Raw genomic sequence first — 26,258 nt, forward strand, 5'->3', positions numbered from 1 at the left:
TGTTCCTCCAAATTCAACAACAGTTTTCTTTTCATTTTTTGCCTTACTGCTTGACTAATGACTTTGACTGTTACCTCTCTGCTAAGTATTACTAATCTATATCTCTGATTTGAACCTCAGTCAAGATTTAATCCAGTATCTGCAACTTTCTAGAACAGATATTATAGCTGGATACTCCACCATCACCTCAACCTCAAGGTGTCCCATTTTAGACAAGGCAGCATGAAAGAAGAAGAAAATTTTTTTTTAAGTAAAAAAAAGAAAAAAAGGAAAATTCCCAGATTTGGCCTCACCTAAAGTCACTTCTCTTACCCTTATTTCTAACACCACCATTCCTCAGGCATATAATCTAAAATGCTTAGAGTCAAAAATTTTTGCTTTCTAACATGATTTTTCCAATGATATTATAAATCATTCTATCATTCTACTCCTTTTCAGTTCCTGCAACTGGACTTTAGATTGTCATTCTTGGCCTAAATTAACTTTCTAACTACGATTCTCGTTTCCTATCTTTTTCGCGTATAGTCCTTCTTACATACTGCTGACTGATGAATCTTTCTTAAACACCCTTTCATCTTTTTTGACCCCAAGGCAAAATTGGGCAAAATATCTCTTGGGTTTGAACCCAGTTTACACCCTGAAGCAGTGTGGTGCAGTAAGTACAGTACCGGACTCGGAATCAGGAAATTAGGTTTTGTGATTCAAATAGTTTAAAACAAAATAATTTATGGATAACCTAAAGAAAGCTTATAATAGCACATTGGCTGAGGAGACCTATGTATCTTGTCACCCTAATATTTTTCTTTACTGTTTACACTAAGTTATGACATATGCACTAATTTTTTATGTTTATTTTACTATTTATATTTATTTTGCCATTTATATTTCCTTTGTAATTTTCTCTTTTATCTCTGATAATGCCACCATTACTGCAGGATACTAGAATAAATGAGGGTCTGAAGGTACAGGCTACTGGTTTATAAACTTCAACATTCCTTTTTTTTTTTTCTGAGATGGAGTCTTGTTCTGTCATCCAGGCTGGAGTGCAGTGGCACAATCTCGACTCACTGCAACTTCCACCTCCTGGGTTCAAGTGATTCTCTTGCCTCAGCCTTCTGAGTAGCTGGGACTACACGTGTGCCACCACACCTGACTGATTTTTTGTATTTTTAGTAGAGATGGGGTTTCACCATGTTGGTCAGGCTGGTTTTGAACTCCTGACCTCAAGTAATCCTCCAGCCTTGGCCTCCCAAAGTGCTGGGATTACAGGCGTGAGCTACCACGCCTCACCGAACATTCCTTTTTGATCTAAGCTGAGAAGATAGGTAACTAGCAAAACATGTAGTAGGAATTTATTCCTTTCCTCTTCCTTTCTTTGTCTGAGTCTCTACTCTTTTAGCAGCACTTTTTTCCTCTTCTTAATCTCCACCAAGGAATGCTTATTTGTTCATTCATATTTAAGATAACCAACTACCAGCATAAAGTGACATAGTTGTTAAATGCGATAAGGGCCTTTGTTAAATTTAAAATATAGTTACTATGACTTTGTAAATAACTAAAAAAAACTAAAGCTGATTTAAAACAAAAATTATCTATACTCTCGACTCATTGGTCCAGAAACTTTTACAGGTCTGAAAATAATTATGAAAATTCATAATCACATGGAACCAGAAAACAGCCCAATAGCCAAGGCAATCTTAAGCAAAAAGAACAATGTTGGAGACATCACATTACCTGACTTCATGTTATACTGTAAGTTTATATTACCATGTATCTGCCATGTAACAAAAGTAGCATGGTACTGGTACAAAAACAGACACACAGACCAATGGAACAGAATAGAGAACACAGAAATAAAATGGCACACTTACAACCCCCTGATTTTTGACAAAGTCAACGAAAACAAGCAATGGGGTGAGGACTCCCTATACATGATGCTGGGATAGTTGGCTAGCCATATGCAGAAGAATGAAACTGGACCCTTACCTTTAAGCATATACAAAAATCAACTCAAGATGGATTAAAGACTTACAACATAAGACCTCAAACTGTAAGAATCCTAGAAGAAAATCCAGGAAATACCACTTGGAGTGTAAGCCTTGAGAAAGAATGCATGACTAAGTCCTCAAAAGCAATCACAACAAAAACAAAAATTTACAATGGGACCTAATTAAACTAGAGTTTTTGCTCACAAAAAAAAAACTATCAACAGAGTAAACACACAACTACAGAATGGGAGAAAATATTCGCATACTGTGCATCTGACAAAGGTCTAATATCAAGAATCTATAAGGAACTTAATTCAACAAGCAAAAAACAAATAATGCCATTTAAAAATGGGCACAAGATGCTTGCTTCAGCAGCACATATACTAAAATTGGAATGGTACAGAGAAGATTAGCAAAATCTTAAGAAAATTTATATTTTAATTAAAAAATTATTTTTTTTTAAAATGGGGAAAAGACATGAATAGACACTTTGCAAAAGACATATAAGTGGCCAAGAAAAATATGAAAAAAAAGTTCAACATCACTAATCATCAGAGAAATGCAAATCAAAACTGCAAGATGATACCATCTCACACCAGTCAGAATGGCTGTCAAAAAATAACAGATGCTGGTGAGGTTGTAGAAAAAAGGGAATGCTTATAAATTCTTGGTGGGAATGTAAATTAGTTCAGCCACTGTAAAAAGCAGTTTGGAGATTTCTCAAAGAACTTAAAACAGAACTACCATTCGACCCAGTAATCACACTGTTGGGTACATACCCCAGGGAAAATAAACCATTCTTCCAAAAAGACACATACCCACATATATTAATTGCATTTGCTATTCACAATAGCAAAGACATGGAATCAACCTAAGTGCTTATCAATGGTGGATAAGATTGATTCATTGATTGATTGATTTAGAGACTAAGTGTTAGTTACTCTGTTGCTCAGGCTGGAGTGAAATGGGGTGATCTCGGCTCACTGCAACCTCTGGCCTCCCAAGTTCAAGCAACTCCTTTGCCTCACCATCACGAGTAGCTGGCTAATTTTTGTATTTTCAGTAGAGATGGGGTTTCACCATATTGGCCAGGCTGGTCTCAAACTCCTGACCTCCAGTGATCCACCCATCTCAGCCTCTCAAGGTGCTGGGATTACAGGCGTGAGCCACAGTGCCCAGCCAGATTTTTTAAAATGTGGTATATACACACCACGGAATATACACTATAGAATACTATGCAGTCATAAAAAAGAATGAAATAATGTCCTTTGCAGCAACATAGGTAGAACTGAAGGCCATTATGCTAAGTGAATGAACACAGGAACAGAAAACCAAATACTATATGGTTCTCACTTATAAGTGGGAGCTAAGCATTGGATACACATGGTCATAAAGATGGGAATAACAGACACTGGGGGTTACTAGATGGGGGAGACAGGGAGGAGGAGGGAAGGGCGGAAAAACCACCTATTGGGTACTATGCTCACTGCCTGGGTGACAGGATCATTTGTACCCTAAACTTCAGTGTCACACAGTATATTCATGTAACAAACCTGTACATGTATCTCCTGAACCTAAAATAATAAAGTTGAAATTATTTAAAAAAAAAAAAGAACATTCATGATCAAAATTATGAGATTTCACAGAAAAATAATCATTGTAGTCTTAAAAGAAAAATATAAAAAAATATTTTCTTTAAATTAGTTGTCCATCAAAACAAGGAATACTAACCTTCTCTTGTACAGCTGGCTGAAAGTGTTGCATCTTTCCAGATCCCTGTAAGGACTGCCAAATGTTGCAGAATTCATCATCATCTTTAGTAGATACCTAGCAAAGTACAAACAATTTCTTAAGAAAATAGGAAGAAATAAAAATGCATATTAAAAATCAAACAATTTATTTATTAATGTTATTCAGTGGTAGATGGGATATTAAACTAACTTGTTTTTTTTTTGACTCGGGGTCTTACTCATGTGGGGTCTTGCTTATGTCACCTAGGCTGGGAAGCTGTGGTGGGGTCACAGATGACTGTAACCTCGAATTCCTGGGCTCAATCCTCAGCCTCCTGTGGAGCTAGGACTACAAGCATGTTACCACCATGCCCAACTAATTTTTTTTTTTTTCTTCTAGGGATGGGTTACCATGTTTTGCTGTATTGCCCAGGCTGGTCTTGAACTCCTGCCTCAAGCAGTCCTCCTGCTTTAGCCTCCCAGAGTGTTGGGGTTACAGATGTGGGCTACCATGTCGACCCCTAAACTAACTTTCATTATGTGAAATCTCTTAGTTCCTTTTTTCTCTAAAGCTCAGCATAGTAATCACAAAAGTATTCTGTGAGAGTGAAACTGGTGTTCTTTATATGCAACTGGTCTTGGTTTTATTTGTTGAAAAATAAAGCATAACAAACACTATAAAAGATTATACTGAATCAATATCCCCATCAATAGGTTTTTTTTTTTGTCTTCTAATGTAAAATACATTCTCTCACTCAAATTAACACCTAAAAATTTTATTTTAAAAATCTTCACCTTACACAAAATAATCTAATAAATTTAAAAATCAACAATTAAGATTTAAACTCTGGAAAAATAGGCACCAAATTTTGACAGTGGTTACCTATGAGATTTGAGAGGCCGTTTGCTTGTGTTTCCTTTGTTATCATCTACTTCTGTGTTTTCCAATTGGTTTATAATAAACAGGTACTATTTGGGTTAAAAAATTTACTTAATAAGCATGAGATTTGGGGCCATGGAATTAAATAGTGTCTCAAACAAGATAACTCAATTTTTGTCCCTAGAAAGAAGAAATAAAGGAAATTGTCCATAAATTGTACGGTAGAAACTTGAAAATTGCTTTTGATAAATGTGATATAATCTTTGCCCTTTATCTTTCAAATTTGTTATTTATAGCAGATAGCACAGGACATTTGGATTATACAAGAAAAAAATTAAATGTTAACTTGAAAAGTAAACATATAAAGAGAAAACATGGACATTCTTAAGTTCCTTATTTAAATACACTTTTTTCCTTTAATACAACTGTTATTTTATAGCAGAGGTAGAATGCTAGCAATAGCATTCTTTACTAGCCTAGTATCTTAAATTTGGAATTGACCTGAACCAAAACTTTTTAAATAAAAAAGGGAAACTAAGTTAAATTAGGTTTACATTTACAAAGTCTGCCGTGATTTCTGATTTGTAAAAGGGGTAGAGGAGAAGTTAAAAGAAGTTAAAGACTGAGAGTCTTACTTGAGTAGGAACAAAAAGTGATTGAGGGGAATGGTTGAGGCCTCCCAAATGCCCACAGGAAACTGATGAATTTGAGCTATAGTGATGCACAGCTGGTTGTGGTTTTACAATAGCTGTCAACTTCTGATTTCCAGTTTCAGAGCGACTCCCATGAGAAAGGTTCACCAAGGCACTTGTTGGCAGTCGATAACCTCTACCAGGCGAGCATCTAAAAGTAAAAAGTCACATCAGTGTCAGAAGGAAAACAATACTAAATGTGTTAGGGAGAAAAGTCAAATAATTTTTGGTGGACAATCCATCATCAGCATTAGTAAACATTACTTTTTAAATTCAGTAGAGGAACCTCAAATCATAGAAATAGCTCAATTTATAAGATGATGTATTTCTACAAAGTTTCCTAAGAGCACATTTAGTATTTACTAAGTAGAGAAAACCCAACTATGTTTTAGGGGTGTGTGTCGATTTGTTGTTAAGAAGCTTGCATCTCAATTGTTGAATACAACTGAAAATTTATGAATTTTGTTGTTGTTGAGAGATGAGATCTCGCTGTTACTCAGGATGGAGTGCAATGGTGCTACATCCTAGCTCACTGCAGTGTCGAACTCCTGGACTCAAGCAGTCTTCCTATCTCAGCCTCCTGAGTAACTGAGACCACAGGTGCAAGGCACCATGCCTGGCATGCTTTTGTATTTTTTTTTAGAGCCAGGGTCTCACTATGTCACCCAGGCTGGTTTTGAACTCCTGGACTCAAGTGATCCTCCATCCCTGGCCTCCCAAAGTGTTGGGATTACAGGTGTGAGCCACCACGCCTGGCCTCAAACTTCTTAAAAACTGTGGAGCCGGGCATGGTGGTTCACGCCTGTAATCCCAGCACAGCACTTGGGAGGCCGAGGCGGGCGGATCAGTTGAGGTCAGAAGTTCAAGACCAGCCTGGCAAACATGTTGAAACTCTGTCTCTATTAAAAATACAAAAAAATTAGCCAAGCATGGTAGTGCACACCTGTAATCCCAGCTACCCGTAAGGCTGAGGCAGAATTGCTTGAACCCGGGAGATGGAGGCTGCAGTGTGTCAAGATCATGCCACTGTACTCCAGACTGGGCAACAGAACAAGAATCTGTCTCAAAAAACAAAACAAAACAAACAAAAACAAAAAAATGAAAACTGTGGTTTGGGCAGTCTAGGTTATGAAAGCTCAGGAGCATGGAACCATTCTCAGTATGGCTCTTCCTAAGCAACAGGGTAAGTGTTAGCTTTGATTTCATTTGTCTATTGGTCAAATGTGGAGTCCGGCCCTTTTTTTCCTCATTTTCCCATCTTAAAGTTCTGGGCCTGTATCTGGAAAGGCTTAAGAGACAAGTATTTGTGATTTCCATCTTTCATGGCCTTGATAAACGTGTTAGATATTAAACAAACCTTCTCTTAAGTTTTCAACTCTATGACCTACTTTTTTCTCTTTGAGAGTATAATTTTCTTATATTGAAAGAAAGTGCAAAAGTAGAGTTCTATGAGAAACCTTTGTAAGTTCAAGGTTGCTAGGAAGTATCTATTTTCATGAGAACTAAACTTACTAAAGATTCTGCATTACATAAATGAATATACTGCAAGCAGGTAATCTTTTACCCAGCTCTCTATCAGTCAATAAATTCACTGTCCCTTACTAGGAGACGGGGAAAAAAGACACTGAGGAAAAAAAACCCACAAAAATATACTTAAAATATATTTTGAAAAGTTAGTGAATCAAAGGCATTGGTTATCAAACATTTTCATGAACAATAAAATCAGACAGGAGATCCGGATTCTGCCACTGTATGTGAAGAGTGCAGACAGGAGAAGTCTTTGAGTAACAAGCATATTTAAATTGCAAAACAACAATAATAGCATCCTGAAGGTAACTACTTGGTATAACGGCCGAAGACTGTGATTTCATGCAAGGAGGTTAAAAAAGGGTAATTTTTAATTTTAATTACTCATTCATCAAAATAGAGGAGAAAAAGAAACTAGATAAATTCAGTTGCTTTCCAGCTGATTTTTAGAAAGTAGAAAACTGGAAAGGATTTCGTTTTATTCTTACAATAACCTAGGGAAGTATGTATATATCTTCATTATAGATGAGGAAATTGAGGGTCAGACATTTAATTAACCTACCCAAGGTAATACAATGTTTAAGTGTGAGAGTACACCACGGTGCCTCTCATTTTATCATGATCCTTGTTCCTGTAACTTTAAACTTTCTATTGGCACTTTCTCCCAAAATACTCATCTTATCTGTGTTAAATTTAACTCTCTTCCTTTAAACCTCCTAACCTCCAGTTAACTTTCTCCTTTCCTTTATAGTCAAACTTTCCAAGTGTTGCCTCCATTTCCTGTCTCCATTACTACACTTGCCATTCACTTCTCAAATCATGCCAATCTGTCGTACCTACAACTCCACTAAAATTGGTGACAAAGACATACATGTCACTAGTTTCAAAGGACATTTCTATTCCTCAAGTTATTTAACCCTAATACCATTGTTTATATATGCTATTCCCTCTTCCTGTGCACATGTCATTATTCCCCCCTTTTTTCCCTCAGTAGCTATTATTCATTCTTCAAGTTCTATCTTAAATACCACTTCCTCAAGGAGGCCTTTCCGTTACTCGCAGGACAGGTCACACTCTTTATAAAAACTTGCACTTCTTCCTAGCACTTGCCATGTTTTAATTAAATAATATTGTAATCAGTTGCTTAATTACCTCCCTCACTAAAATGAAAGCTTTATGAGGGTAGAAAGCATGTCTGCCTTATTCAGTGTTACATCTCTAGTAGCAAGTATGTCTTACACATACCATGCATTGAAATTGTAAGCAAATAAAAAATAATATAAAGCCACTGGCCACATGAACATATTCACAAAGGGCAATTATCATTGGGAAATACAAACCTTATTGTTAACCCTCCAGGAAATTCTTCATCAAATAATACTTCAAACAGTACATCAGCTTCTCTATTAGCTGTTAAAACACAGAGAGAAAGAGACAATAAAAAATCATATGATGAAAAATCAACAGATAAGTTTTTGGAGTGTTTGGAAGTATTTATTATAAAAATTCTGGATATGATATAAAATATTCAGGATATGAAGAATGGCATAATATTAATAGAAGGAATGTTATATAAGCTAAGAAACAGAATACCAGTGCCTTAGAGGATCATATTGTCCCAATTCCCAACTAGGTAATCATTATCTTCAATTTGGCAGTTATGATTCCTTATGTTTCTTTATACTTCTACTACATACATATATATCTGTGAATAATATATAGTATTGTTTTGCAAGTTTTGAAACATATACATGGTATCATAGAGAATATATTATTTTGCAACTTATTTTTATTTCTTTCAACATTATATTTGTGAGATTCACCCAGGTAAACGTGTGCATTCAGTTTTCTGGATATACAGTATCCCATCTATGGGTAAACAATAATTTATTCATTCTCCTGCTGATAAACATTTAGGTGATTTCTAACTTTTGCTATTATAAACAATGCTACAATGAACATGCAAATGTGTCCTTTATGCAGGTGATTGTTCCCTAGGTTAAAAGTGAAAACTGCTGGGTCTTAAGGCATGTACTTTTTTTTTAAAAAAACAGCCTTACTGGGCCTGGCACGGTGGCTCACGCCTGTAATCCCAGTACTTTGGAAGGCTGAGGCGGGTGGATCATGAGGTCAGGAGATCAAGAAGATCCTGGCTAACATGGTGAAACCATGTCTCTACTAAAAATACAAAAAAAAAAGTTAGCCAGGTGTGGTGGCGGGCACCTGTTGTCCCAGCTACTTGGGAGGCTGAGGCAGGAGAATGGCATGAACTCGCGAGGTGGAGCTTGCAGTGAGCCAAGATTGCGTCACTGCACTCCAGCCTGGGCGACAGAGCGAGACTCCATCTCAAACAAACAACCAACCAAACAACAACAACACAGCTTTACTGAGGTATAACTGACATATGATACACTGCACATATCTGAAATATACAAGTTAATGAGTTTTAACATACATAATTAACCATGAAGCCATGACAAATAGGATAATCACTTCCAAACCTTTCCATGTCCTTTTGTAATCTGAATCCTCCTAAACCAGGCAACAACTAAAACTCTGCTGTCACCATAGGTTACTTTACATTTGTAGAATTTTATGTAAATGAAATAATACAATGTGTATTCCTCATTCGTCTGGCTTCTTTGAGCATAATTATTTTGAGAGTCACCTATGTTGTGTGTATCAGTAGTTTCTTTTTTATAGCTGAGAAGTATTCCCCTGCATATGTATCCAAGAATTTGTTTAACCATTCACCTATCAATGGGAATTTAGATTATTTCTAGGCTTTAGTTATTACATATAAGGCCGCTATGAAGATTCATGAACAAGGTTTAATGTGGATTTAAGCCCATTTCTCTTGGGTAAATACCCACCTATGAATGGGATGGCTGGGACCTATGCTATGATGTATGTTTAACTTTTTAAGGACTTACCTTCATCATGATAGCCCACCAATGGGGGGAGAAAAAAAAGAACCCACTAAACTACTTTCCAAAGTGGTTTTATCTTTTACATTACGACTGGCAATATAGGAGAGTTCTAGTTGCCCTATATCGTTGTCAACACTTGGTATAACCACTCTCTTAAATTTCAGTCTTTCTAGTCTGTACATGGTAATATCTTATTTGGTTTTAATCTGTATTTCCCAAACAACGAATGATGTTGAGCATTTTTTCATATGCTTATTTGCTATCCATGTATCTTCTGTGGTAAAGTATCTGTTCAGCTATTTTGATCATTTTAAAAACTGGGTTGTTTGATTTATTAAACTGTAAAAAACTTTTATATAGTCTAAATAAAAGCATTTGTTGGATTTATGTTTTGCTAATATGTGCCTTTTCATTTCTGTAATACGGTCTTTTGAAGACTGAGAGTTGTTTTTTTTTTTTTTTAAATTTTGATGAAGTCTAAAGCAGCAATTTTCTTTTTCTTTCTGTCTTGTCTTTTTTTTTTTTTTTTTTGAGACAGAGTCTTGCTCTGTTGCCCAGGCTAGAGTGCAGTGGTGTGATCTCAGCTCACTGCAACCTCTACTCTCTGTGTTCAAGAGATTCTCCTGCCTCAGCCTCCCGAGTAGCTGGGATTACAGGCACCTGTCACCATTCCTGGCTAATTTTTGTTTTTGTTTTTGTTTTTTTTTGAGACAGAGTCTCGCTCTGTCGCTCAGGCTAGAGTGTAGTGGCATGATCTTGGCTCACTGCAACCTCTGTCTCCCAGGTTCAAGTGATTCTTCTGCCTCAGCCTCCCAAGTACCTGGGACTACAGGCATGCACCACCATGCCTGGCTAATTTTTGTATTTTTGGTAGAGATGGGGTTTCACCATATTGGCCAGGCTCGAACTCCTGACCTTGTGAGCCACCTGTCTTGGCCTCCTAAAGTGCTGGGATTACAGGCTGAGCCACCGCGCCCGGCCCTAATTTTTGTATTTTTAGTAGAGACAGGGTTTCATCATGTTGGCCAGGCTGGTCTCGAACTCCTGACTTCAAGTGATCCACCCGCCTTGGCCTCCCAAAGTACTGGGATTACAGGCGTGAGGGCCCGGCCTTTTCTTCTTCTTTTCCCCTCCTCCCCCCACCGACCCTCCCCTGGCCTTTTTCTTTTTCTTTTCTTTTTCCCTCCCTACCTCCCTCCTGCTCCACCCTTTTCTTTTCTTTTTCTCTCCCTCCCTTCTTTTCTTTATTTCTTCCCTTCTTCCCCTCCTTCCCTCCCTTCCTTTCTTCTTTTTCTCTTTCTTTTTTTGACAGGGTCTCGGTCTGTCATCCAGGCAGGAGTGCAGTGGTGCAATCAGGGCTCACTACATCTCCGATCTCCTGGGCTCAAGTGATTCTCCCACCTCAGCCTCCTGATTAGCTGGGAGTACAGGTGCACAACACCATGACTGGCTAATTTAAAAAAATTTTTTAGTAAAGACAGAGTTTCACTTTGTTACCCAGGCTTGTCTCAAACTCCTGGGCTCAAGCAATCCTCCTGCCTTGGCCTCCCAAAGTGTTGGGATTACAAGTGTGAGCCACGGCACCTGGCTGGCAATTTTCTTTCAGACTCTCTGTGTGTTATTTAAGACATCTTTACCTAATTCTAGGTTACTAAGATTTTCTCCTTAAAGTTCTATACTTTTAGCTCTTACATTTAGGTCTTTGATTCATTTTGAGCTAATTTCTATAGAAGATGTAAGGTAAGGAGTTGTGGATTTTTTTTTTTTTTTTGCATATGGTGTCTAATTGTTCCAACACCATTTTTTCTTTTACATTAAACAAGTCCTCAATATATACAGCACGATTTTTAAATTAAATTACATTTTTTTCCCTCACCACTATACTAATGAGGACAACAGCACTTGTTAAAGACATTATCCCTTCTTCATCAAATTATCGTGGCACATTGTTGTAAAATCAATTGACCATATACGTCTGGGTCTATTTCAGGACTCTAATTATATTCCACTGATCTATATGCCATCTTTACATTAATTCACACTGTTTTTCATTACTCCAGCTTTGTAAAGTTTTGAAATGAGGTGGGTAAATTCTCCAACTTTGTCCTTCTTTTTCAATTTTTTCTGGTTAGTCTAAAGCCTTTGCTTTTAAAATAAATTTTACAACCAGCTTATCAATTTCTACAAAACAGGCTGCTGGGATCTTGATCAGGATTCTTTGACTCTACAAATCAAAGCAACTGATTTCACTGACATCTTAACAATAGTGAGTCTTCCAAAAAAGTAAAAAACAAAATTAGGGAAGAAAATTCTTTTAGTTATATGGGCAGGAAGATATTCAAAGAGGATCTACAAATGGAAAATGTACAGAACCACTGTTCAAATTTAGGTAGGAATTAGGGGAAGGAGCTCAAATCCCAGCTCTGCCACTTATCTATGTAAACACAGGAAGGTTACTTAACTTCTCAGGTGAGACCACCCCTTGGGTGATAGTGAGGGTTAAAAGCAAAATGTGTTAGTGCCTGGCACATTGCTGGCACTAATTAAGCAGTTCTCTTCAGCTAGTGGCCTGCCTGTTCTTCCTACTTTTGGGATAGTGAGACCAAGAAGTCTGATGCCTGGGATATATATAGAGGAACAGTGCTGCCAGAACACTGACCCCTGGGTGCATGATACTGCTTCATGCTGGCACTAACTTTTTTTTGAATCTATGCTATAAAGCTGGTTATTCCTGGAATATCTTTGGGGGCACATTCAGCTATTTAGCTGCTGCTTCCTTTTTTCTCCCCTTCTCTGATTTTTTTTTTCGCCATCTTAGCCACTTTTAAGTGTATGGTACAGTAATGTGAACTGTATGCACACTGTTGTGCAACAGATTGATAGGCCCGTTTTATATATGTAATTTAGTTGTATTCATAAAGTCCAAATTAAAATACACATTAAATTTTCAAATCTTTTAACTGTAACTAACGTAATATGTATTTAATCTCAGAAACTTAGTGATTATGATTAAAATAAAGCTCTGAGCAAGATTAGACAAATGTTTAACTCGGGAGAAGCAATGAAAATTCTTTATCAGTTTCATGAAAACATATGTATGCTCACCAAGATCTTGCATAATTTTAATGTGATATAAAACTACTAAATTCTCAGCAGCCCCTTCTCAGTTTCTCCTCCTTTTAATCTCTTTACAGATTATACAATAAAAAACAGAAGAGTTTTTTTCTCTGAAAAGTATAACCTAAGAAAATTTTAACTAAAACATAAAAAGATCTAGTTTGTTCCTGGTTTATAGTCACTTTCTGGTTAGATATAAAAAACAAGCAAGCCTGTGTATTACTTTACGATATAAACTAAGTTGAAGACATTTCAAGTATTAGGATATTACCTCCTTTTATTCCTATGATGGTGCCTCGAAGGCCAACTGGAACTGAGAAGTTTTCTCTCACATTTACAACACGGTCAAAAAGACAAAATTCTGCATCCCGATCAGGAATGACTCCATGTTGCTGTTCTAAAGGCTGAAGAGAAGAAAGCTATTAATTCTAATTAAAAAAAAAAAAGTTTTCCTACTGATATACTGAAAACATTTTTGTTCCTTCCATGAATTCAAAGTGAAAGCAACAACTCTAAATTCTTTGATAGGAAACTTACTCTGTATAGCAAATGGGGCTTCACTGTTACTCGCACCTTCTTATTATTCTTTCTTTGCTGAGGAAAAGGAAAAATTGTTAAATATTTTTAAAATATAAAATTATAAAATCACTAAACTACTCACTACTTCTACATGTTTGAATTTTAAAAAGCCAAATGAAGTGATTAATTTTAAAAATATTTAAATTTCTGCAGCTGCAGCAAGAAAAAATAAAATAAACACATATAAAATGCCTGTAGCCTAAATTATCATTTTAAAACTTTAAAGTAAAATTTTTTGTTGAAGTATAAGACAGCATGGGGAGGAAAATGCAAAATTATACGTATATAGGCCAATGAAGTTTTATAGTGTATCTATGTATAACTATACCTGGTTCAAGAAACAACACTGCTAAGTACAACAAAAGAAATTCTTTCCATCTCCTCCCAGTTACTACCCTTTCCGGAAGTAACGTTACTTTTAACACAAAATATTACATTTGTCTGTTTTGGACTTTATATAAATGCTATCCTATTCAAATGTCTTTTTTGTAACTATAAAAAGAATTACATACAATGGCCAACAAAGATTTATATATTTTAAAAAAGTATCAAGTACTGACCTATGACAATACCATGAATTTTGTGGCCACTTATAAAAATTATGGTGGCAATCATTTGACAAAACTCTTTGCTTTGAATTTATTGTAAAATTCGATATTAGAATCTTTTCATTATCTAAAAAATGCTGGAAGAAGACTTTTCTCCTATCTTTGATACTTCCTAGTTCTGTGAACTCACACTTAACTACCTTAGGCATCAGCTTCCTTCCATCTGTAAGATGGAAATATTCCCTGTTCTATCTAATAAAAACATGAGAAAAATTTATATCCTTTACAATTCATAAACTACTATTCATACTAAAAAAATTTAAAGTTAATTCTTACCTAATTTTAAAAATTACAGCTGTTTAATTATATGGCAGCCACCTCTCTTTAGAACATAGCTTATGGGAATAAGTACAAAAGGACACAGAACAGATCCAGGCTATAGAGTCCATAAACTATAGGGTTCATGTATTTACATACTATAAAATGCTCAAGCCTTTAAACAGTGTCTACTTTCTTTTGTTAAGAGACATTTCATTTATTCTTTCAATAAATATTTACCGAGATCTATTTGTGTGCTATATATTGATTAATCTAGGTGCTGGACATAAAGCAGTGAACTGTTCTTTTACTCTAGTTGAGGGAGATATACAAGAAACAAAATAAGGAAGATATATAGCATGTTAGAAGGTAAAAAGCCTAGAGAAAAATGAAGCAGTTAAGGAGGACAGCAGTAGGGGGAGACATTACAATCTTAACACAGTGAACAGTGAAGGCCTTAATGACAAAGTATCTATGCTGTCAGCCCACAGCAGACTAGATGCACTAAAAGACACACAACAGCCAAAGGAAAGACTATGAAGAGATTTAAGGGAACTTTAAAGAGCAGGCACAGTGGGGTATTGCATATCAAAAAACAACCCATATGCTCTAAGACATTCATAGGCATTATCACACTATGGCATTGATTAGAGGACATGGATCAAAACCGATTCATCAGGAAAATGAATAAGCTGGGTAATGTTCACAATAGGCCCAACCCATATCTAATGTATGAGAAGTTTGCGGACTGGCTACTCAAAATGTGATCACCTAAGAGCTTATTAGAAATGCAGAATCTTGGCCAGATGCAGAGGCTCACGCCTGTAATCCCAGCACTTTGGGAGGCCAAGGTGGGTGGATCACCTGAGGTCAGGAGTTCAAGACAAGCCTGACCAACATGGAGAAACCCCGTCTCCACTAAAAATACAAAATTAGTCGAGCATGGTGGTGCATGCATGTAGTCCCAGCTACTCAGGAGGCTGAGGCAGGAGAATCGCTTGAACCCGGGAGGCAGAGGTTGCAGTGAGTCGAGATCATGCCATTGCACTCCAGCCTGGGCAACAAGAGTGAAACTTTGTTTAAAAAAAAAAAAAAAGAAAAAGAAATGCAGAATCTCAAGTCACACCCTAGACCTACCAAACGAGAACTGTATTTTAACAAGATTCACTGGTGATTTGTTTGTATCTGAAAGTTTGAGAAGCACTGCTCTACAGGTGGAACCCAGAATTGCTCTAGAAATGGACCCCAGAATTTTATTCTAATTTTACTAATGAGGAAATAGAGGTATAGAAGCAAAGTTCTGCCAGTAATTTTGATAATTAGCTGAGTTTGGAAACCACGTTCCAACAAGAAAACTGACTTTTTTTTTTTTTTTTTTTGTGAGACAAAGTCTTGCTCTGTCGCCCAGGCCAGAGCGCAGTGATGTGATCATGGCTCACTGTAGCCACAAACTCCCTGGCTCAAGTGATCCTCCTGCCTTGGCCTCCCGAGCAGCTGGGACTATAGGCATGTGCCACCACGCCTGGCTAATTTTTTAATTTTTTGTGGAGCTGTTGCTCAGACTGGTCTCAAACTCCTGACTTCAAGTGATCCTCCCATCTCCCAAAGTGTTGGGATTACAGCTGTGAGTCACCATACCCACCCAACTACTGATACTTTTAATGATGATCCTGCATTACTTAGAAAAGTTTAAATTATCTTCAGAATTGTTATATTTATTTTTTAGTTTTTTTCTCCTTTTATTGCCCTAGTAACATAATCCTGAAAGAAAAAAAAAAAACCTCATAACTGCACCTCCCTGACACATTAACAGGTTTAAGAAAACTCCTGTCTTATCTATATGCACATATATGATTATATATATAATATATATGATTACATATTATATATATTAAAGGACATGAAGTTAATATATATTAAATATTTAACATATAAACATTAAATGTTTAATATGTAAACATTTAATTTATAAACATATAAATTTTAACACATACATATATATAAATAATGATATGGAGTCTCACTCTGTTGCCCAGGCTGGAGTGAAGTGGCATGGTCTCAGGCCACTGCAACCTGTACCTCCCAGGCTCAAGTGATTCTCCTGCCTCAGCCACCCGAGTAGCTGGGATTACAGGTACCTGTCACCATGCCTGGCTAATTTTTGTATTTTTATTAGAGACAGGGTTTCATCATGTTGGCCAGGCTGGTCTCGAACTCCTAAACTCAGGTGATCCGCCCGCCTAAGCCTCCCAAAGTGCTGGGATTACAGGCATAAGCCACTGCACCTGGCCTATATGCACATATATTTTTAAAAATGTAATCAAACCTGTAGTCCCAGCACTCTGGGAGGCCGAGGCAGGTGGATCACAAGGTCAGGAGATCGAGACCATCCTGGCTAACACAGTGAAACCCTGTCTCTACTAAAAATACAAAAAATTAGCCAGGCGTGGTGGTGGGCGCCTGTAGTCCCAGCTACTCGGGAGGCTGAGGCAGGAGAATGGCGTGAACCGGGGAGGTGGAGCTTACAGTGAGCCGAGATGGCGCCACTGCACTCCAGTCTGGGAGACACAGCGATACTCCATCTCAAAAAGATAAAATAAAATAAAATAAAAAAATAAATGTAATCAAAATAATAGACTAAAACGTTGTATATGCATCTTCTATTTGTAAAGTAAAGGGAAAATGTGTGAAACATTTTAGAAAGCTCTGAATCCAAATGGCTTAAAACTGGGGGTGGGAGGGCTTAAGGTTTTAAAGATTTGTTAACTGGAAAACTTACCTCAAAAATGATGCTGAACAAACTGATTTCACTCTACACTGAAAGGCAATTAAAAAGAAATACAGGCTTTCTATCCTCAGCTGAATATCAATGACCTTTCAAAAATTAAACTCTTGGCTCTGAGCCTTATATTTTTTCCTAAAGAGAAAAAGAGTCATCTAGTGTTGATTTTCTAGACTATAACCACGGCTCTTCAGTGTGTGATAGGATAATTTAAAAAATAATAAAAGCATCTAAGCATTATTAGGCATTAATAATAGCTAGGCATTATTAGAAGTAGTTTACTCAGTATTAACTCGGTTAATCTTTTTGAGGACACTCTAAGGCAGGTACTATTTTATTCTCATTTTACCTATGAGGAAACAGAGGTATGGAAGGAGAGGTTAAGTATCTTGCCAAAGGTTATTAATATTAAAAAACCGATTCAAACTCAGGGTGTTAGGGGAGACAGCTCCAGAGCCCAGTTCTTAACTTATTCTGCAATTAGTTCAAACAACAGAATGCCGTATTGGCAAAGCAACAGCATTTTAATACAAAGGGCAAATGTGTGAAAAATGAAATAAAAAGTTGAAAAAGGCAAAATAATCAATTCATTTTCTATAGATAAAATGCACAACTCTACTATAAAAGTTTACTCCGTAAAAGAAAGCAAGACATAAGAAATAGGAGAGATCAAGGGATTTCAAAAATTTTTAGTAACTCAATGAGTGTATGAGTAAGAAAAGTACATTTTAGGCTGGGCACGGTGGCTCACGGCTGTAATCCCAGCACTTTGGGAGGCTGAGGCGGGTGGATCACCTGAGGTCAGGAGTTCAAGACCAGCCTGGTCAACATGGCAAAACTCCATCTCTACTAAAAAACACAAAAATTAGCTGGGCGTGGGAGCAGGTACCTGTAATCCCAGCTACTCGGGAGGCTGAGGCAGGAGAATCGCTTGAATATGGGAGGCGGAGGTTGCAGTGAGCCGAGATCGCGCCACTTCACTCCAGCCTGGGTGACAGAGTGAGACTCTGTCTCAAAAAACAAAAACAAAAACAAAAACAAGAGTACATTTTAGAATTGATTGTCAAAAGTCAATTAAATTTTTTTGTGCTACAAAAAGATGAACTGTGTCCTTAAAGAATGTAGTCAGAAGCCAGGCGTGGCGACTCAAGCCTGTAATCCCAGCACTTTGTGAGGCTGAGGCGAGAGGATCACCTGAGGTCAGGAGTTCAAGACCAGCCTGGCCAACATGGCGAAACACCATCTCTACTAAAAAATACCAAAATTAGCTGGGCATGGTGGCAGGCACCTGTAACCCAGCTACTCGGGAGGCTGAGGAAGGAGAATTTGCTTGAACCTGGGAGGCGGAGGTTGCAGTGAGCCGAGATCGTGCCACTGCACTCCAGCCTGGGCAACAGAGAGAAACTCTGTCTCAAAGAAAAAAAAAAAGATTGTAGTTAGAACAGGAAGAAATAGGGGATTATTAACCTTATTCTCAAACTTTCTATTGTAACTAAAATCACAAAATATTAATTCTCAATATTGGAAACACTACAAGGGCATAAAATTTAAATGCTATGGCTTTTGTACGTTGAAAATATAATTTTATAAGTTTATCATTAGTTATAATGGCTAATGGAGCCATTAACATATTAGTGTTATACAATATAAATTTGGTATAACACTATTGGCTACTAATAGCTACTGTAAACGGTTAGAACTTTTTAAAATTGTGGGATTATCTGATACTAATTAGAATCACTAAGTATATGTTTTATTTGGTTGAAATACAAATGAATTATTTGTAAAGTATAGTCCATTTAATTCCAAATCTCATCAATAATCTTGGTTACTGAAAGTTAGTACCTTGCACTTTTCGACTTCTTCCTCAATTTTCTCAACAATAGCTGCATCCAGAATTTGTAAATCACAAGAAGAACGAGATAAAGTACTGACAGGATGTCCTTTTAGCCAAGTAATAATTTCTTGAACTTTCTCAGCACTAAAGCAAAAACAATAATTTTTAAAATTTGATTAAAACTTTCTCGGGGCTATAAATTATAAAAGACATCAAACTTATATCACTAATAATAGTACTGAACTTAATTGGGACTAAGTATAAATCTAATATAATATGGACATATTACCTCTTAGTAATTAAAAGACACACCAAAAGATTGGTTTAAAAGTATTTGTTGATAGAAACGAAAGAAAATTTGTTAAGCTCTTAAAGCAAAAATGAAACAATGCAAAAACAAAACAAAACAAAAACCAAAAACAAGTAATAGGACACGCCTGTAATCCCAGCACTTTGGGAGGCCAAGGAGCATGGCCTGAGCCCAGGAGTTTGAGACCAGCCTGGGCAACATGATGAGACCCCGTCTCTACAAAAAATTTAAAAAAAATTAGTCAAATGTGGAGGCATACGCCTACAGACCCAGCTAACTCAGGAGGAGGCTGAGGTAGAAGGATTGTTTGAGTCCAGGTAACCAAGGCTGAAGTGAGCTATTTGAGCCACTGCATTCTAGCCTGGGCAACAGAGTAAGAATCTGTCTCAAAAAGAAAAAAAAAGTAATATGAAATTCTTGACAAACCAGCTGGCTGCACCTGTCATTGAAAACACTCAACCGAACTACGAGGTAATAAATACCATAAATCTTGCTTACCCATTCTCATTTTCTCCAGGCCAAATGTCATCTTCATAGAACACATCCTCTTGGCTATTTTTGGCTATATAACTAAATAGTTCCGGAGCTCTGGTCAAACAAACAAAAATATTGTCTTAAAATACATATGGTTAACTTCAGATAAACTTCCTACGTAATAATTTCAGATCCTAAAGAGACATATAAAGCTTATTGAGGACTATTATAATACTAATAAGGGATATTATTAAAAGCGATAGAAAGTGTAAGACTGGTAAGTCAGAGTACTCCTAAGCCCTCAAAAAACTCCCACTGGCTAAGGTTCAAGTCATAAACTTACAATAAACTTCAATTACTGTCTCTACCCTCTTTCATTATAATGACAGCTGATAGACAAAAATGGTATCTATAGATTTTCTAATTTTCACAACAAAACTAGAGCACTCCACAATACAATAAATTAAAATAGATTAAAAGCGTTTTCTGATAATCCTCAAAACTCCATTTTTTTCTGAAGAGTGCAAGACTTTTGGATACACATAGCAAATTGAACAAATGTGCTTATCTTCCATCCCTCTCCAATCCATTAAAATGACAGTATAGTAAAAAAAAAAAAAAAGAGCATAGACCTAGAGAGACAGATGAAAAACGAAGCACAGCATCTGGTGGCATATATAACCTGTTAAAATTTTAGAAATTGGAAACTGGATGAATGAATGTTATCTGATTTGACAGACAGGAATAAGTTGAATCCTGAACTACCAGTGGGGAAGTCAATAAGCAGCAAGTTGATTTAAAACACAGAACACTCTGAAAAAGTTCAGGAATTATACGTTCCAGGTACATTTGAAAGTGTGGGGTGAGGTTTAGTAAGATTTAAAGTTTGTATAACAAGCAGTTATACTGTCATGTGGTTGCCTGCCTGCCACCCCAGCATATAACCTGTAGCGTATATTTTAGAGAGGTCAAATTGATACTATAGCCTTGTGTATACCAGTCACAGGGACTTGGGGGTGAGGAAGGCATAAGGAGGAGAGGACAGGTGTTATACTGAAAACAGGGAATTAATGAAAGCATAAATACTATACCATGTGTCACTAGGAAGCATAAGGTCTCTAGGAATGGACTCTGGGATGGAGATAAGCATGCAGAAAGTTTAGTAGGGAGTGCTTGTGTGATCAACACCTGTGAAAGGGAAGGGAGAGGAAGAAAGCACAATTGGGCATGGGAAGAGGTTGGGTTGTGACTAATTCTCAATGAATTCCTTGGCCAGCCGCACAAAGATCTCAAACTGGGATGGCCCTTCAGACTTGCCATGAATTGGGGCAATCAGAATGTCTGGGCTTCTACACCTCCTTACAGATCAGGCATTGATTTGTGGCGGTTGTGGGAAGGGAAAGTAACTTTAGGTGAGGCAGTTCTCTTCATCCAGGCAATTACTGACGAGGGCTCACAGCTCAGGGCTGTCAGAAAGCAGCATTCCTGCTGCAAGGGGATAGGTCTTTCAGTCTTGAAAAGTGACCTGGAAGGTGCATCACAGTATCCACTTGGTAATGAAACCTTCTTTCCCTGGTTAACTTCCAGAACACTGGCAATCAGTTTAATCCACTACATTTATATCCACTGCCAAGGAAAAGGCTGGAGGCCACCTCTCAGAGAAAGAAAAGATAAACATGCAGGTAGTGATACTAGGAGGTCCTCTGTAGAAATAGGCAAAGTCCCTCCTGATCCACCTGATAAGCCCCACCTAAGTACACTAAATTTCCAATCAGCTATTTAGTGCCTCATTCTTAAATATAATTGGATATCAAAGAATCACCAGACAAGAACAACAACAACAAAACTTTAACACTGAAAGAGAGACTAAATCAAACAGGAAGAAAAAAAGCAATTAGAGAAAACAGAAAACACAAAAAATAGAAGGAAAAATCCTAGAATTATCTTCAGAGAAATAAATGAAGATATTCCATTCACTGTAAGAACAATATGCTATATATAGCCAGAGAATAAGGACACACTTTTAAAAATTAAAATGATTAAATCAAATATAAATTTTAAATGATAAACAATAAAGTTGAATGAATTTCCCAGAGTAGAACAGAAGTATAACAATATAGGAAATGGATGAGGAGAGATAAAACTAAGAGGATCAATCCAGACGGTCTAAGATTTAACTAAAAGGATTCCCAGAAATAGAAAGCAGGAAAAAAATAGTGAGGAGAAAATTATCAAAGAAATAATACAAGAAAGTTTCTCAGAATGGAAGGGCATCGGTTTCAAGCCTGAAAAAGCTGAACAGGAGAAGGGAAGAAAAAAGATCCATACCAAGGCACACATCCTCACATTATTAAAAAGCACCAATAAATGAAAGGTGCTAAAAAGATTTCAGAAAATGAAAACAGATCACATACAGAAATTCAGAATCGGAATGGCACAGGATTTATCAACAGCAATATGGAAATGAGAAGAGAATCGAACAGTGGCTTCAAAATTCTGAGGGAAGGCCAGGTATGGCGGCTCACACCTGTAATCCCAGTACTTTGGGGGGCCAAGGCGGACAGATCACTTGAGGTCAGGTGTTTGAAACTAACATGGTAAAACCCCATCTCTACTAGAAAAAAATACAAAATTTAGCCGGGCATGGTGGCAGGTGCCTATAATCCCAGCTACTCAGGAGGCTGAGGCAGGAGAATCACTTGAACTGGAGAGGCAGAGGTTGCAGTGAGCTGAGATTGTGCCAGTGCACTCCAGCCTGGGTGACAGAGTGAGACTCTGTCTCAAACAAAACAAAACAAAAACAAAAGCAAAAACAAAACTGAGGGAAAATAATCTCCAATCTAGGATTCTACACCTAGGCAAACTATTAATCAAGTGAAGGAGAAGAATAAAGACATCTCCAGACATGCAAGTTTTCTCAGGAAGCTATTGGAGTAAGTGCTCTATCAAAATGGAGATATAAATCAGAAAGAGTGAGGCATGAGAGTCAGAAAATGAAGGAATCCTATATGGCAGACTGGTGAAGAGAATTGAATTCCTAGGATAACAGCACCGGGAAACTGCAGAAGGAGAGCTGCACAACAGCCGTAGAGAGCAATCAGTTCAAACTGAAGCAGGAAGACAGAGGTTTTAAAAGAAGTCTCCAAGAGGAAAATGGAACTGAGCGATCACCTGATCTGTTTGACCACACTGTAAACAGCTATGGCAAAGAATCTGTTATGTGAATATAGATAAGAAGCAAATGAAAAAAACAGCAGAGAAAATAAAAATGTGTACAAGAAATAAACTGTAATCTTAACACTCCATAACGTCCAGCTGTGAACATTTACTTCATCTTAAGGAAGTAAACTTTTAATACATATTTAATAAAAAATCTTGATAAAACTTTCGTGAGAGAGGAAATATGTGTGTGAGGGAATCCAGAGTGGTAGAAGTCAAAGAAAACTGAAGCTCAGGGTAGGAAAGCCACTCACAGTAGGAAATCCATAAATATGTCAAGTTAAAAAATTAAGAAAAAGTAGTTTAAACACGACCTTTTAAAGAAATAAGAAAGTGAACAGAAGAAACAATCTAAATTTCCAGATGATAATATGGGATTGAATTGTGTCCTGCCCCACTCAGAAGTTATGGAATGTGACTTTATTTGGAAATAGGGTTTTTAGTAGAGGCAGTCAAACAAAATGTGGTCATTAGCATGGGCTCTGATCTGACTGGTATTCTTATAAAAAGGGGAAATTAAGACACAGAGACAGACATACAGAGATGAAAGATGATGTGAGACACCCAGCAAGAACATCACATGAACACGGAGGACTGGAGAGATGCATCTACAAGCCAAATAATATATAAGGCTATGAGAAGGTAGAACAGAGGTGCTTCCCTAGTGCCTTCAGAGGGACCATCATTGTCCTGCAATATCTTGATTTTGGACTTTTGGTCACCAGAACTGGTTGAGACAATAAATTTCTGTTGTTTAAGCCACCCAGTTTGTGGTACTTTGTTATAGGAGCCCTAGGAAACTAATAAAGATATCTTCAAATATAAGGTTAGAAACCAGTGAAATAATAGAAAGAACATTAAATTATGAATCAGATGAAAACATACATCCTGTAAGTCTTTGTCAGTAGTAACTCAGTGAATCTTGGTACTTGGCTTTCTCACTTTTGGTATGAGTTGACTTGCTGATTTCCTTGATACTTTCAGCAATAAAATTCAATAATTCTAAAATAGTAACCTGTGCAGCTACAAAGTTCTAAGAATCAGAAAAAATCCACTATGCTAAGAGCTTTGTTTATCCATATCAGTCCTCTCAGTGCTGACACAGGTATGCAAAGTAGTGAACAATTTATGATAGTAAGTTAAGAAAAATTTTAACTAAGGAGGCCAATTCTCATTACATACTTTCTTTTTAATAACATGGTATTTTTCTACTCAATTTTAGCTAGTGGCTATGATAATCCATGATGCAAAATTAAGTTTACATGTAACATATGCCAGATTTTACTAATGGAAATATTTGTCCACTAAAACTAATGTAAGCAAAAAAATAAACAGTATTTTCCTAAGATTCTGGATGACTACTAGGATCTTATTAGGTACTTACCTCTCTAAGTACTCTGCCAGAAGTTGTTCTGCTGCAGATGAATACATCCATTCACTTCCAACTTTCTTGGTATATCCAGGTACCTCCTCATTTTTCTTGTTGAATTTGAGATTTAAACCCACATTTGCTTTATGGTCTCCATGAGGGCTGAATTTAAACCACACATGCACGCACGTGCACACACACACACACACACACACACACACGTTTTAAAATATTGTTCAAGGAATAAAAAGTTTTGCTTTCAATTCTTAGAAAAGCTCAGTTTTGATTATTCTTCTATATTTTAGTTATTATGGTTATTTCCAAAGTAGCAGTAATTGAAAAACTAGAAGAAAAGCTTCAAAACCCAAGTTAACAAAGCATGTAAATAAATTATGTAACTATAGAGGAAAATGAAATAACAAGATGCAAGGAAATATACTACTGAGGTTCACACACACCCTCTGATACCTTTTTTCAAGGTTCAATTTATTAGCTGCTAAAAAATAAGAACTGTCTTTTCCAACCACCTAAAACATGTGCCATTCAGATGAAAGATTACCATCAGAGAAATTTATGCACAATTTTAAGACAATTCAGAGCAATTAATAAGAAAATAAATACTGAAATATTAAGCATTTAATCTTTATCATTTAATTTTTCTGCCACTTTAAGTAAATTTCTCTAACATAAACTTACTTTCTCCTAGATCCTCTTCCAATAAAAATACTTCCTGTAAACCTTGAAACAAGGTATCCACTCACTCCAAGGCGACTGGCCAACACATATCCTGGGTTGTACTTTATAGAATATTTCTTTAAATATAAAAACAAAAAGGTCAATTATGGAAACACAAGTTTACATTAAATGTTATTTCTTTACCTTTAAAATCTGGAGATAATCAAGACATCACTAACCATTGGATTGTGGCAATATAAGGATTTTCACTTAGATCCATTTCCCCTTTTTTTTGAAAGGATCTGTAGGCAGAATTTTTCTGCTCCTCTCTCTTTCTCCTTAAAGGACAGAATTCCCAAGGATGGATAAAAGGGGGGAGGAAATATACAGTTTGTGAAACTGTCTTAAGAAATAAACTCTACTGTAAGTACTAAATGGCAAACTCCACAGGCAACTTTTTTGTTTGTTTTTGTTTCTACTAATTTTCATATTCCAAGCAGGGCCTAGCAAAGTACTTGGGACAAAATGAGGCCTCAATAATTACTAGACTGAATTAAAAAACAGGTACGTCATCAAAATAGTTGCTACTGAGAAAAACTAAAAGTGTCCTTCATATATGGATATAAGTAATATTCTTTTCCCCTAATATTTACTATCATATGAAAATATACAAGCATGTATAGACCCATAATTAATACAGTCAATGAAATGTAACCTTAATTTATATACTTAAGGGAAGAAAACATATTGTCACATTAAAAAAAGTAAGTAACAGATCATATAATATTTAAACAGGAAGCAAATGACTGATGAATCCAATACTAACTAGGATAAACTACCATATACTCCTAACATCATGTACATAACAATAAAACATACTTAAGAACATAATCAGATTGAGCAATAATCTAATACAAATCAAGTATGCTTTCCAGAAGAGTTCAAAGAATTATGGTAGTAGGTCTCAAACATAAGTAGCAACACTTTTCTAACAAGCATTTAGAAATGTGTAGAGGCACATTTAATTACCATAACTGGCATGGGCTACTAGTACTTAATGCCCTTGAGCCAAAGATGCCAACTGTCCTGCCATATACAAAACAGTTTTATTTAATACATAACTGTCCTGCCCAAATGGCCAATAGTACTCCTTTTGAGAAATAATGGGTTTTGCTATAATTTAAAATTCATTAAAACCATCACAAACATCCTAGAAAATATAAAATAAGTAGCTGAGAATGTTGTGGTAGAAAAAGAAGGCAGCTGGAGTGAAAGTTAAACGT

General features: G+C 36.6%; 1 protein-coding gene across 4 annotated transcripts in view; it reads right to left on the reverse strand.

Annotated features, from left to right (window-relative positions):
• LOC105469996 (5'-3' exoribonuclease 1) overlaps positions 1-26,258 on the reverse strand; it is a 135,049-nt gene that overhangs the window by 45,127 nt on the left and 63,664 nt on the right. For all 4 annotated transcript variants that reach the window (XM_011721680.3, XM_011721681.2, XM_011721682.3 and 1 more), the window contains exons 24-32: positions 24,997-25,112; positions 24,316-24,462; positions 19,737-19,826; positions 18,937-19,072; positions 13,402-13,458; positions 13,136-13,268; positions 8,158-8,227; positions 5,234-5,441; positions 3,720-3,815 (exon numbers count right to left, since the gene is read on the reverse strand). In XM_011721680.3, the coding sequence (XP_011719982.2) occupies positions 3,720-3,815; positions 5,234-5,441; positions 8,158-8,227; positions 13,136-13,268; positions 13,402-13,458; positions 18,937-19,072; positions 19,737-19,826; positions 24,316-24,462; positions 24,997-25,112 (1,053 nt within the window). The remainder of the gene's footprint in view (positions 1-3,719; positions 3,816-5,233; positions 5,442-8,157; positions 8,228-13,135; positions 13,269-13,401; positions 13,459-18,936; positions 19,073-19,736; positions 19,827-24,315; positions 24,463-24,996; positions 25,113-26,258) is intronic.

This window comes from Macaca nemestrina, chromosome 2, assembly GCF_043159975.1.
Source record: "Macaca nemestrina isolate mMacNem1 chromosome 2, mMacNem.hap1, whole genome shotgun sequence".
Taxonomy (NCBI): domain Eukaryota; kingdom Metazoa; phylum Chordata; class Mammalia; order Primates; family Cercopithecidae; genus Macaca; species Macaca nemestrina.